This window comes from Petaurus breviceps, unplaced genomic scaffold, assembly GCF_028583685.1.
Source record: "Petaurus breviceps papuanus isolate PSGF00001 unplaced genomic scaffold, PetGlider_PUasm1.0 379, whole genome shotgun sequence".
NCBI lineage: Eukaryota > Metazoa > Chordata > Mammalia > Diprotodontia > Petauridae > Petaurus > Petaurus breviceps.
In genome coordinates, this window is record NW_027186303.1 from 3,158,061 (window position 1) to 3,171,922 (window position 13,862).

The 13,862-nt window shown below is 49.5% G+C and overlaps 1 protein-coding gene across 1 annotated transcript; it reads left to right on the forward strand.

Annotated features, from left to right (window-relative positions):
- Nucleotides 1-13,681, forward strand: TNFRSF13C (TNF receptor superfamily member 13C). The gene is made up of 5 exons (XM_069099357.1): nt 1-27; nt 5,958-6,118; nt 7,931-8,193; nt 12,025-12,255; nt 13,476-13,681. Exons 1-5 carry the CDS (start codon nt 1-3, stop codon nt 13,679-13,681), a joined length of 888 nt encoding a protein of 295 aa, XP_068955458.1.
- The last annotated feature ends 181 nt before the right edge of the window (nt 13,682-13,862 follow it).

A 13,862-nucleotide genomic window follows, 5' to 3' on the forward strand; every position in this document is an offset into this window, starting at 1 on the left:
ATGAGCGCCTGGCTTGGCGGAGAGCAGGTAAGGGTTAACTGTGGGTGTGAGTGGGACAGGGAAAGGGTGGGCACTGGAGACTGCAGGAAGTTCTTAATTTTTAGGGAACAAAATACCTTCAAATGAAAAACAACAGAACCCAACATCGTGGGATGATCAACTCTGATAGACTTAGCTCTTCGCAGCAATGCTATGATCCAAGACAATTCCAAAGGACTTGGTAGAAAATGCCGTCCACATACACAGAAAGATCTGATGGAGTGTGAATACAGATCCAGGCAGACTATTTTCACTTTCTTTATTCTTTGGTTTTTTCCTTCTATTCTGTTTCTTCTTTCACAACCTGACTAATATGGAAATGTGTTTTACATGATTGCACACATAGCACTTATATCAAATTACTGTCTTAGGGAGGAGGGAAGGAGAAAATTTGAAACTCAAAATTTTATTTAAAAAATGAATGTTAAAAATTTTCTTCACATGTAATTGGAAAAAATAAAATGCTATTTAAAAGAAAAAAAAAACAGCAGAACTGTGCCCATACTGGTTCTACTGCTTGGCTATGGAGTACATAGAAAAGCTAAGTAGGTTTAATGCAGACCTGGAGGGAACCTTAAAAACGCAGGCCCAAGTAAATGGTGTGGTACGATGGGAAAATATAGGGGTTTAGGAACCAAGCACGTGGTTCCAAATTCCTGCTCTGCCACATCCTGGAGCTTAAATTCTGCCTCTTTAGAAATGTACTGTGTGACCCCTAAGCATGTCGATTTTACTTGTCCTGGCCTCAGTTTCCCTCTCTGTAAAAGAGGGGGTTAGACTAGATGAGTGTTAGGGTTCTATCCTGCTGTGTGGCACAAAAAGAGGTTTTCTTGTACAGAGAAGGAAACTAAGGCCCAGAGAGGGGATGTGATCTGCCCAAAGGCAACCAAGTTGCTGGAACAATGTGTTCCTAGATGGGACCTCCCTGGGAGGAGAGGGAAGCAGTCAGAGAGCAAGTTCACACTAGCCTCAGCAGCCCTGAGTGGGAGAGGACCAGAAAAGGGTGAGACCAGTGGTAGTCAGGGCAGGACTCCTGGAGGAAGAGGGCTTGAAGGACCCCTTCAGAGGAGGTGAGGAGGGGAAGAGTACAGCTGTGCAGGTAACGGCTCAAGTAGAAGCCACAGGATGGAAAAAATGCAAGGGGAGTTCTAGGGACAGTGAAGACCCTCAGCTGGATGGAGTAGCGGCTGGAGAAGCTGAAGAGGTGGGAGCTTGAGATCTGGAAGGGCCTTTGAAGGCCACCTATTCCCACCCTTAATTTTGCAGAGGAGGAAACTGAGGCCCAGGGAGCTTAGGAGTTTCCCAAGATTGCACAAAGGCAGGTTGCACTGGACAATGGCTTGATTGCCTCCCTTTCTCTTTTCTTTCCTCCTCCAAGGCTGAATTTTGAATCAAGAAATCTGGGTGTAAACCCTATCCCTGACACTTACTAGCTTTCTACTATAAGCAGGTCTCCTCTGTGAGTTTGGGCAAGGTTTACACTTCGCTGTGAGTCAATTGTCCTAGCATACCCTCCTAAGGCCTCAGTTTCTCCTAAAATATGAGGATAAGGCCATGACTATTTCCTGTCTGACTGGATGGTTTGGAGAACACCATTTGGGGAGCAGAAAGGCCAACTGGTTTGACTTCAGATTGTCCCGAGAGGTCAGCAAGGGCAGACTCAGGACCGAGGAACATCACTCCCCAACCCCCAATAACCCTGCCTGAGGTCTCCCTATTCCCCCACCCATGCTCCTCTCACAAGTGTGGTGGGGAATCATTTCAAAAGCCATTTTGGGAACCTGGGTCACAGGAAGGGGAGGGTTTGAAAGCCATGGTGGAATTAGAGTTCCAGGGACAGTACCTCCCACCCCCACCCCCAGGAGAACAGTGATAGAGAACTGAGCTCTGAGGACCCTGTCCAAGGTGGGGGGCTGCTCTCAATAAGTGGTCAGAGAAAAGGAAAGAGAAGGGTGAGGTATGTTGAGAAGGCATCTTTGCTAGAGGGGAGAGATTTGGCTTTCCTAACAGTCTACTCCTTTGTGAATGGCTAGCCCTGTCTCTTTGGGGCTCCATAAACAGGGGGGCAGGGCCCCCAAGGAGTCGAAAAGCTGCCCTGGGGACTTCAGAAAAACCTGGAAAGATTTACATGAACTGATGCTGAGTGAAGTGAGCAGAACCAGGAGAACATTGTACACAGTAACAGCCACATTGTGGGATGATCAACTTTGATAGACTTGACTCTTCTCAGCAATACAATCATCTAAGAATCTCAAAGGACTCATGATAAAGCATACTATCAGCCCCAAAAAGAGCTGAAAACAGACTGAAGCAGCCTATTTTCATTTTCTTTCATTTTTTTCCTTTTATTCCAGTCTTCTTGTACAAAATGACTAATATGGAAATATTTTACATAATTGCACATGTATAACCTATATGTAATTGCTCCCCAAGAGGGGAGGGGAAGGAGGGATAGAATTTGGAGCTCAAAACTTTAAATAAAAACATTTTTAAAAAGTGAATGTTGAAAATTATCTTTACACATAATTGGAAAAAAATAAAATATTATGAAGTGTAATAAAGCTGCAAAAAAATGCCCTGTCCAACTTTCAGAAGCCATGGCCCAAATGTCTTCACTCTCAGGACCCTTGGCCCCAAGACAGACCTGTCCAGCTCAGAAAAGGCTTGGAGGGAAAGTGCTGGGCTGTTGTGGACCAAGAATTTCCTCACCAATACCACTCCTCAGGACCCTTCCAAGAAAGTCTGTGGGCTCTCAGGTGCCTGGGTTTCCTGGAAGACAATGGCTCTGTTTTCAGTACTATAGGACTCAGACCAAATTCCCCTGGGGATTCTAGCCTCCCCAGGGGCTGGCCCTGGAAGGAAGGGGAAGAAGGGGAAGGTGAGCTGGGGTAGAGAACTTCGGCACATCCATCCACCTCACAGTGAGCCAAAGCCTGGAGAAGGGTCCACTTTCTTGGTCTGTGCACTTGTCCATGCTCCTCCACCATCCACATGCTTCTCTCCACCCCACATCCTATGACTTCCTAAAGAAGGACTGTTCTGGAATGGGAAGGCCAGGAGGGCCCTTATTATCTGGAATATCAGAGCTAGGAAGGACTTTAGAAGGGGGAATGGCAGGTCTGGGAAGGGCTTAGAATAGGGGATGTCAGGGCTGGGAGGGGCCTCAGAACAGGGGATGTCAGGGCTGGGAGGGGCCTCAGAACAGGGGATGTCAGGGCTGAGAGGGGCTTAGAAAATCCCTCCCATTTTACAGTGAAAGGACCTAGGACTCAGACAAGTTATAACACACACGAATGTCAGGTGGACATGACACGGTCTCTGTGCCTGTGCCCACGTGCCCGTGCACACACACGCATGCCCATGTGTATTTCTTGGTGAACACCTGAGAAAGGGTTTACCATGTATAGAGCAGAGCGGTGCTCCCTGGCGGTGGCTGTCACTCAGTTTGGCTCCTTAGGAGGCATCTGAAGTCAGATTCTCTGGTCCTAGGCCCCCAGGCTCTCCCAGGCCCCCAGCTTGCAGGGCTGGCTCCCCATTCCCTCACTATAGAAACTAAAACTGATTCTGTCACCGGCTGGGCGCCAGATCCCACCTGAGTGAGGGCAAACATGTAGGGTTGGAGCTCAGTTTCCTCTCTCACTCCTCCCAACCCCCATCCCCACTAGCCTGGGACATCCTGGTCTGGCTTCAGACTCTTGTCGACTCAGCTGATAATTGCACCTTTGGCCTTTCTGGGCCCCAGTCCAGCTCTGTCCTCATTCCTTTCTCGGCCCAGGGTCTTCACCATCCCTGTTAGAGGTTGTTCTGCCTGGAATGGGAAGGAAGACACCAGGGATCTAACTCAGCCCAGCTCTAACAGTGACTCATTAAGTGACCTTGGGCAAGTCCCCTCTCTCCCTGGGCCTCAGTTTTGCCACCTGTTACACAAAGAGATTGGTCTAGATGACCTCTTAAGGTCTCAGTAGACTTGGGTTCTCTGAATCTCCCCACCCATGACCTTGGGCAGCTCTCTGGGCCTCAGCTTCCTCATAGGAAAATGAAAGGGTTGGAATCAATGACTTCCAATATTCTTTCTACCTCTGGGTCTAAGAGCCTGTGGCCTCAGCCAGCTCCGAGGTTCTGAGTCTCTGTGAACTCACCTTCATTTCCTCCCTTCCTCATTGTAAGACAGCAGGTATGGTGGGTATGGTAAGGGTACCTCCTGCAGGAGGCCAGCAGGGTCTGGGGAGAGCCTGGAGGCTCAGGAACTTTGGCAACAAGCACAGTGTTTGAAAGCTGAATACATTGCTTTTCCTCCCCAACCTGCCAACCCCACTCCCCAGCCCCCAGTCATAGGGGACTCTGCTCTGGAAGGAGAGAAAGGAATCAAGAGATGGTCCTGGCCTGGGTTCAGAACCAAGTCTGTGTCTCACTCTGTGTGTGTGTGGGGGGGTGTGTGTGGTGTGGGGGGGGTTGTGGGCAGTGAGGTCAAGAAGGGGGTGTGTGGTTATACTGCTTGCTGTCTTGGCCAGGCTTTTGTCTCAATGGGTCTCACTAGCTGGCTAGCCAGACTGATGGGTAGAGAAAGTATAAATGGGTGGATGGAGAGAGAGAGAGAGAGAGAGAGAGAGAGAGAGAGAGAGAGAGAGAGAGAGATATGGATGGATAGAAGACTGATGGATGGATAGATGATGGATAGCTAGATAGATGGATGGATGGATAGAAGACAGATAGATGGATAGATAGAAGATAGATGGATGAATAGATAGAAGATGGATGGATGGATAGAAGACTGATGGATGGATGGATGGATAGATAGAAGACTGATGGATGGATGGATAGAAGACAGATGGATGGATGGATAGAAGACGGATGGATGGATAGAAGACAGATGGATAGATGATGGATAGCTAGATAGATGGATAGATAGAGGACAGATGGATGGATGGATAGAAAACAGACGGATGGACAGATAGATAATAGACATAGATGTGCATCTTACTATCCTCTCTGTCTCTAAAGCTCTGCCTAGACCCTCGTGTGCATTCTCCTGTGTCTCTGTGCCTCTTCCTGTCCCCGTGTTTGATTCTCAATATCTCTCTTAGACCGTATCACTCACACCATTTCTCACAAGTTCTGGATGGCAACGGGGCCCATTCTGCTAGTGGGGTCTCTTCTGTCCTGGGTCACTGAGATTCTTCAGAAGTCAATATGATGTCAAGGCATGAGCACTGGATGGAAGGGAGCTCAGGAGGCCTGGTAATTGGTTCTAGCTCTGCTCCTACCTTGCCGTGTGGCCTTGGCCAAGTCCCCTAACCTCTCTTGGCCTCAGGTGGTTCATCTTCATGGTGAAGGGAGTGGACATCTGGCACAGTGGACAAGAGGCTGCTTTTGGAGTCAAAGAAACTGAGTTCAAATTCTGGCTCTGCCACTTATCGCCCCTTCCCCTTCCCGGGCTGTTTCCTCATCTGTAAATGAGGAGGTTGGACCAGATGACCCTGAGGCTCCTCTGAGTTCTCCATCAAGGAGCCTATTGTGTTGACAGCCACTACTTTACAAGATGAAGAAGACTGCACTTTGTACTTTGCTTCTGGCTTGAACATCAGCTGGACAGGGAGGTGTTGGGATGGCTGAATTTGGAGTCAGAAAAACTGGAGCCCTATGTCAGATGCTCACTAGCTGTGTGACTCTGGGCAAGTCATTTAATTGCTGCCTGCCTCGGTTTCCTCATCTGTAAAATGGGGACAACAGAGGCATCTTCCTACCTCGAAGGGCTGTGGTGAAAACCAAATGAGATAATGTACGTCAAGTGCTTGGAAAACCATAAAGCATTCTATAGATGCTAGCTCCATAGACAAACTGGTAGCAGTGACTGACCTCCCAGGGCCTCAGCTTCCCCCTGTCAGACAGGGGGAAGGATTCTCTCCCCCTCCTTACAGGGGCTGCCAGAAAGGAGTAGAGGGGTAAGCAGTCCATGCCCAGCTTCCAGCCCTTCCAATCACCTCCTCAGCTATCGCCAGCCCCCACCAACTCAAACCCACATCTGGATCACCAGCCCACCCACTCAGGGACAGGACGCCTACACACCTTCCTGTGTCAAGTCAGTGGGCCGTGGCCAGACCGTGAGCTAGGAAAGAGGTCGGGGGAGGCAAGAGAGAGATTCCCAAGGGAGTCAGAGAAGGAAGGGGGAGGGAGCAGTATGACAGACAGTGCATCTTCCTGGAAGAGGGGTCCAGGATTAATCAAAATAACTGCAGCAACACGTATTATTGTGCATACTGTACAGCGGGGCTGGGGAATAGGAGGGGACAATGCCTGATTCAGGTAGCCCCGGGGAGGGCCCCAGCACACCGGAAGGTCCCCCTATACTGACTCCATACGAGGGCAGAATGGACAATCATGTCTGGGCTGCAATCTGCATTGTTGAAGGGCATACCCACATCCCCAAATGGGGATAATAACAGCCCCTCCCTCCCAGCGCTGTTATCAGGCTCCAAAGAGATAAGTTTTGTAAATCACTTTTCGAACTTGAAAGCCTATAGAAATGCTCACTCCTTTTACTACTCTGAACTGGAGCTCCCAGAGAGCTCACTAGAAGGTAGAGATGTAGGCAAACTTAGGAAATCACTGTTGCTGTGGGACTGAAGGAGACAGTCTCTGGGTGAGGACAGAACCTTGGGGGATACCTGCATTTAGGGGGTGGGGCCAACCAAAGGATTTCCCTTCTGCTCTTTTGAGGAGGAGCCAGGGGGGAGAAAAGAAGTCATGAGGATAGGAGGTGAACCAAAAGGAAGGGGTGACTCTGAAGCCAAAAGGAGAGAACCCAGATCCCCCTAGCCCTCCGTCCAGAGGTGGGGGCTTGGTTGGGGCTCTTAATCACCCCAGCATTTAGGGTATTGTCAGCTATAGAAAGCTGCAGAGAAGCCCAAGAGGTGAAGACCCCAAAAAGGATTCTTTGCTTGGACAGAGCTGACATTGAAGGAGGATGTAATCAGCAGAGGGGGCTGAGAGAAGAGATCTGGGGTAGACCACAAGTCTCTGTCACAAAGGAAGGAGATTGAGTAACACCATGGCTGGAGGGGGACAACGGAGGGGGTATAAGTAGAGAACCAGGTGTGGTTGGGGGGTGGGGAGGCCAAGCTGGCTGGGAGAAAGAGCAGAGGTCAACCATGCCGACTGGGGCTCTGATTGCCTGTGTCTGTTTCTTTCTCTGTTCCTGTCTCTGTCTCTGCCTGTTTCTCTTTATGTCTCCTGTTCCTTCCTTTCTCTTCCTCTATCTCTATTTCTTTCTGCTGCCTCCTCTTTCTCTCTCTGCCCCTTTCCCTGCCTTCGTTTCTATCTCTGCTCTGACTCTGGCTCTGACAGTCCCTATCTCTGGTGGAGCCACCTCCAAGACCAAAAAAAACCTTTGTTTCTCTTTTTCTTCTTTTTCCAGCTGGATCAGTCTCTGACCCCATGTTTCTTTCTCAGCCTCTGTTTTTCTCTCTATCTTCCTTTCTGCCTCACTGGATCTATGCTACCTACCTTGTCCTTGTTTGGGGAGGGGTGGGGAAGGGAGACAATCACAGACTCTTAGAGATGAGATTCTCTCCATAAAAATCTCTTATCAATCATCAGGTCCAACTGCTCACCTAGGGTGGGAAGCCCTTCTAAATAACATTTGAACACCTGCAGTGATGGGGAGTTCGCTTGGAGGCAGCCCTCATTTCTTGTGCTGACTCGGGCAGGCTAGGCTCCATTGTGAGTGGCCCCTGGGAATAGAGGAGGAGGCCTCAGAGTGTGACAGCTGAGTAAGCCGGGACTGTGAGTGGTGGGGAGGAACACACAGTCAGAGACTGAAGGGAGGTGTGGGTACAGTCAGCCAGTCAGGGCCCCTGGGCCGAAGGTACCTTCTTGCTGGGACTGGGACTAGGGAGGTGACCTATGAAGCGCAGAGCCGGCCAGGAAGGGGAAAGCTGCCCCCAAACCCGCCCCCTTCTTCCTGGGGTCCCAGCCTACTTGCCTTCAAAAGACTCCTGGGTAGTTGGGTAGCTGCAGCTGCAAGCCAGCAGTCAAGGATGGTGGGGCAAGGATCTGGAGGGGCCAGCGTGAAATGTCCTACCCAGTGTTTCGATGAACTCATCAGGAGGTGCTTACCATGCAATTTGTACCAGACCCCCATGGCTACTGGAGCCGGTAGGGACACCTCACCCCCTTCCCTTCAGCTTTCTCTTCCTCAGCTCTACCCCTTGCCTTCTCCCTATCTCTTCCTTACTCTCTCCCTCTTTTCCTTTTTCCTTTGCTCCCTTCATCTTCTCTCCTCTCTCCTCCCCCTTCTCTCTCTCCTTTTCCTTTCTCTCCCTCTCTTCCTTTCTACTTCCCTCCAGTTCCTACCTTGTCTCCCCTTCTCTCTCCTTTCCATCATCTCCCTTCTGTCCTCTTGCATTCCCTGCCAAGTGTGGCCAAAGGCACAGGCCCTGTTTATCAAGGAAAAAAAGAAGACTTGGGGGCTGTGTTGGGGCCTGGAACTGATGACTGTTTTCCAGAATTCTACTTGGTGCCCCATCTCCCAGGCAGAACCAGGACCAATGGGGGAAGCTTCGGGAGAGGCTAAATTAGGCTCAGCATAAGGAAAAGATTTCTAACAAAGGCTTCCACCTGGGGATTCTAGCCCAAGGTGCCCATGACATAGATCCTGCCCTCAAGAGGCTTACAGGATAGGGGGAGAGGTAGAGGACAGAGTACAAATCCATAAATAAGGACAATTAATGAGAATGGGAGATAAGTGTAGAGGAGAAGTCCAGTCAAAGGGCTCAGAGAAACTGGAGGAGAGAGAAAATGTTTTCACCTGGGATTCAGAGAGTGTGAGTCAAGGAGGACTTCATGGAAGTGGTGTCTTCCAAGTTGGCCCTAAGAGGAAGATGGGGAGTAGGAGCTTGACATAGGGGACAGCATGAGCAAAGGTGTGGAGGAGGGTGAGGGCAGAACGAGGAAAGTCTCCAGCTCAGCTATCCTAACTCTGTAAAATGCTCTACCTCTGGAAGTGAAAGGAGCAGCAGGAAAAGAAGCACCAGGTGTAGAGTCATGAAGGTTTGAGTTCAAATCTGGCCTCAGACACTAGCTGTATGACACTGAGTAAGTCACTTAACTCAGTTTGCCTCAGTTTCCTCCTCTGTAAAATGAGCTGGAGAAATGACAAACTACTCTGATATCTCTGCCAAGAAAATCCTAAATGGGGTCACAGAGTCAACAACACCAAACCAGTATCTGAGGACCTGCCTTCAAATCTGGGTGCTGTCAGTGTGACTTTAGACAGATCACTTCACTCTCTGGGCCTCAGTTTCCTGCTCAGCAAAATGAATGGATTGAAGGAGATGGCGAGAAGGTCCCTTTGTGACTCAGTGATCTATAATCTTATAAGTGGAGGGTTCATGAAGGGTGATGTGAGGCTGGGAAGCTGGGCTGGAACCACATTGTAAAAGATTTGGGGGTCTCTGAAAGAAAGAGAGGCATTAGAGCCCTAGATCAGGGCAGAGAATAATGAATCCCTGACTCATTGAGTTCTAGGGACTTGAAGGCCATGCAGGGGAAGAGGGTCAGAGGGAGGTAGAAATATAGGGCTCAAGTTCTAGGGAGAGTGTGAGGGGTGCCCGAGGTTTGGGAGTCCTTTGCACACAGGGGATAACTGAAACTACAGTAGTGAGTGAGATCACTAAACAGTATGAAAATAGAGAAAAGACAAAGGGTCCAGGACGGAGCCTCGGTGTTTCAACCTTCATTTAAAAAGTACGAGGAAGATCAACTAGCAAAGGAGATCAAGAAAGAGAGATCAGGAAGGTAGGAGGAGAACCAGGAGGGGCTGTATCATGACTGCTAAGAGAGGAGAGGTCATCTACCATGAGGGCTGGTCAACATTTTCAGATCAAAGCTGGGGAGCAGGCAGTAACTGCAGCCCACAAGCTTTGTAGCAAAGGAAGAAGAAATTGGATGGTCAAGCAGAGACCAGGGGCCCTGAAATGGGACAGGGGATGGGTGGGAACGCAGAATGGCTGGCTGTGGCTGTTTCCGTCTATGGCCCTCTCATACCTCCTTCACAGGCCCCCCTTCTTTCCCACCTATGAACAGCCTACTGTTTCTATTTCCTGTCTCCACCTAGGTCTCTCTCATAATATCTCTCTGTTTTTCTCTTCCTTTCCTGTCTCTCATTATCTCTCTCTTCTCCCTCCCCCCTCTCTCTTTCTCCTCCCCCTTCTTTACTTCCTCCTTCTCTTCCTCCTTCTCTCTCTGTCTCACCTCCTTAGTCTTTCTGGGATCCACGAATCACAGATTTTTGAAGTTAGTGGAGGACTTTATGGAGAATTTAGTCCAATGTCCCAATCAGTATAGGAGTCCCCTTAAAACCTCCCCGACAGCTGATTATCCAGCCTCTTCTCAGACACCTCCTGGGACAAAGCAGGCTGTTCCATTATGGGGCAGTGATAATCGCTCAGATCTATGAGCCAGTCAGGCCCCAGTATGAGGATGGACGGAGCCAGACAGGCAGGGGACCTCAGGGTGTGATATTAGAACTCGGGGGGTTTTATTATAGGCTTGGGTGGGGGAAGGGGGGCAAACGACAGGACAGAGAATCGCGTCTTTGCCGGGGAGACCAAGGAAGGTCCTTGCTGGGAAAGCAGGTACTCAGTGATCCCAGATTTATGTCTTGGGTGGCTCTGTCAGCTGGTACTGGTGGAGAGAAATCACCTCTCTCCCTCCCTCCTTGACACTCTCTTCCTCCTTCCTCTCTGGCCCCCTTTTTTGTCTTCTACCTGTCTTGTGTCACTTTCTCTTTTCCCATTTTTCTCCCCCCTCTTCTCCTCCCTCTAGCTCTCTTCCCCCTCCCCCACCTCCTCCACTCTCTCTTCCTCTCTTCCCCATCCTGCCTTTCTCTTCTTCATTCTCTATCTCTCTCCCAAGATGTCCGGGCTGAGCTGGAGCAGATAAGACCTAATGTCATGTAACTTAATGTAAACTTTCAGCCGAGGCACCTGAGGGGTATCACCTGTGTTACAGGCAGGGAACATGTTGGGGTAACCATGTAGGCAGGAGTGAGCACACCTGAGTGTGGGCTCATGTCTGAGAAGAAGCTCAGGGGCCCATTCCCCTCTCAGAGAACTTGGGGAGGCCTAAAGAGCTAATGTTCCTGCCTTGTTCAGGGCCTCTGGTTCTGGGGTCTTCTGCTTTCCAGAGACTCTCCACATTCCTTCCATCCCTCTTGAGGACAGAAACAAAGAGGAGGTTTGTCTGGGCTGGGACAGGGCTGGGGAAAGTGTCAGCTCCTTTTCCATCGATGATCTTTTTTAACATTGTCTCTCTGCTTCTCTGTCTTTCTCTTTCAGTCTCATTGTAACCCTCCCTCTGTCTTTTTCGTTCTCTCTTTCCCCTTTTACTCTCTAAGTTATAGGACCAAAAAAACCTTGCTTACAGCTGCTCTCTCTCTCTCTCTCTCTCTCTCTCTCCTCTCTCTCTCTGTCTCTCTCTCTTTCTCTCTCTCTGTCTCTGTCTTTCCCCCCTCCACACTTCTCTATCTCTCTTTCTCCATATTTCTCTTTTCCTCTATGTACATTTATCTCCCTATTTATTTTTTATCCCTATTTCTTTTCATTATTATCTTTTTCTGTCTCTGTCCCTCTATTGCTTTCTCTTGATCTCTCCTTTGTCTGTATCCATCTATTTATTTCCCTTTCTCTCTGTTTTCATCTCTGTCTTCTTTCTCTCTGACTCTGACTTTCAATCTCTCTCAGTCTATCTCTTTCCCTTGCTCTCTGTCTCTCTATTTTTCTCTCTCTGTCTTTGCCTTTTTCTATATCTCTGTCTCTCCATCTATCTCCCCATCTTTTTGTCTGTCTCTGTCTTTCTCTGTCTCCTTCTCTCTTGGCCTCTTTCTCTGCCTCTTTAGCTCTTAGTCTCTGTCTTCCTCCATCTCCCTCTACCTAAGTGACTTTCTACCATCTCAGTTTCTGGGTCTCTGACTCTTTTTGTCCCCAGACAACATCTCCAGCTCCTCAGAGACAGTCACAGTGATGACCCAAGTGTCCAATACGTCAATGACTTCACTCCTCAGGGTGTTTCCAGGCCCCTACCTCCTCCTTGGGATCCCCATAGGGCTGGGGATAGTGCTGGCCCTGCTTTATGGTCTGCTGGTGTGCCTACTGCAGAGACGTCTAGAGAGGACCCCTGATGATGAGGAGGCTGGCCCCAGCAGGGAGCTAGCCCAAGGTGAGTGAGGCCCACAGTCTAGGAAGATACAAAGAGGAGGCAGTTGCTGGTTCCAGCCCTCTTGGACTGGTCCATACTCTTGATTCTTTTTGTCAATCAAAGTCCTAGACTGAGACAGACCAAGGGAACTGGTTTGGAAGTCAGAGGACCCAGATTCAAATCTCATTTCTGATACTAGAAAACCTTAAAATCATGTCACCTCCCCAGGCCTCAGTTTCCTAATCTGTAAAAATAGGGAGATGGACTCCACATCTTCTGAGGCCCACATTCTAGCTCTAGCTATAGGACCCAAAAATATAACATATATTTTGTATAATATAAAAATTCTAAAATAATATATAAATTATGTAACATATTTTATATCATTATTTACAATTATATAATATGATATGATATAATATAATTAATATAATATAATATAATCCTTGGAGCTCCATCCACCAGTCTCTGGGAGCCTTTGGTCTTTGGGCAAGATAGGACATGGGATCAATGCTTTCTGGGTCTCCCTCCAGCTCCAGATGCCCTGATCAATGAGTCAGCCTGGTTGGCTGGGAGTTCCCAGAGAGTTTTCCTTCCCCAGGCTTTCTCTGCCTTCAGGGGCCTCAGTGATCACATCCTAGAGTCACAGGGCCAGAGTTTAAAGAAACCTCAGACTGTCTCCTCTAAGCACCCTCAATTCACAGAAGGGGAAACTCATGGAGGCTGTGACTTCCCCAATATTTGAGAGAAGCCTGGGGCTCCTGGGTCTGGAGTCAGAAGGAAGTTCAGAGGTCTTTTAGTCCATCTTGTCTTTGTTTTAAAGATGGAGAAACCAGGTCCCCAGAGGAGACTTGAACCAGGTCCTGTTACTTCCCGGTTTTCTGGCACTCTTCCCAAGGCTCCCAGCTGTCTCCACTCTTGGCTGTCAACTGAGCCAGTGACAATAAGGAGGAGATGCCTGGGATGGGCGAGTGGGGCAGAAACCCTGTGGGGATAGAAATGGGAAGCTTAGGAACTGGGATGGAGGAGGAGAGAGGAAGGGGAAGCCTGGTGACAGATCCTAGTCTCTCCCCCACCTCCCTACCTCTCATCAGCTCTTGCTCTCCCCCCCTTCCTCAGGGCTCAACCTCCCCTTCCCCCACCTTTCCAGCTCTGGTTAGTTCTTGCCCTTCTCCCCATAGGTCTGGACCTCCCCTGTCCCTACCTCCTCACTTTTCATCAGCTCTTGCCCTTCCTCCCAGGGGTCGACCTCCCCCTTCACCAAGAACCTAAAGCCTTACAGACCCAGAACAGCAACTTGGGTGAAGACCAGGACCAGCATCCCTTTCAGGAGTGTGATGGTGCTCCTGAACCTGCCTCAGCGCCCAGCCACAGCTTCCCTGTGCCCGCCACGGAGCTGGGGGCCATGGAGCTTGTCACCACCAAGACCATCACCACAGAGCTGTAGTGGAAGGACCCGGCTAGGAAAGGGCTGGTTCCAGCCCCTCCACCTGCTCCCTTGGGGCTTGGGAACTCCCTCTTCCTTTCCTTCCTCTGGGGGCCCATGACCCGCCTGCCTCCTGGGTGTATTACAGAGATGGCATCTCTGTAGGCTCCCACAAAGGGGGCATAGTGCAATGGGACTCACA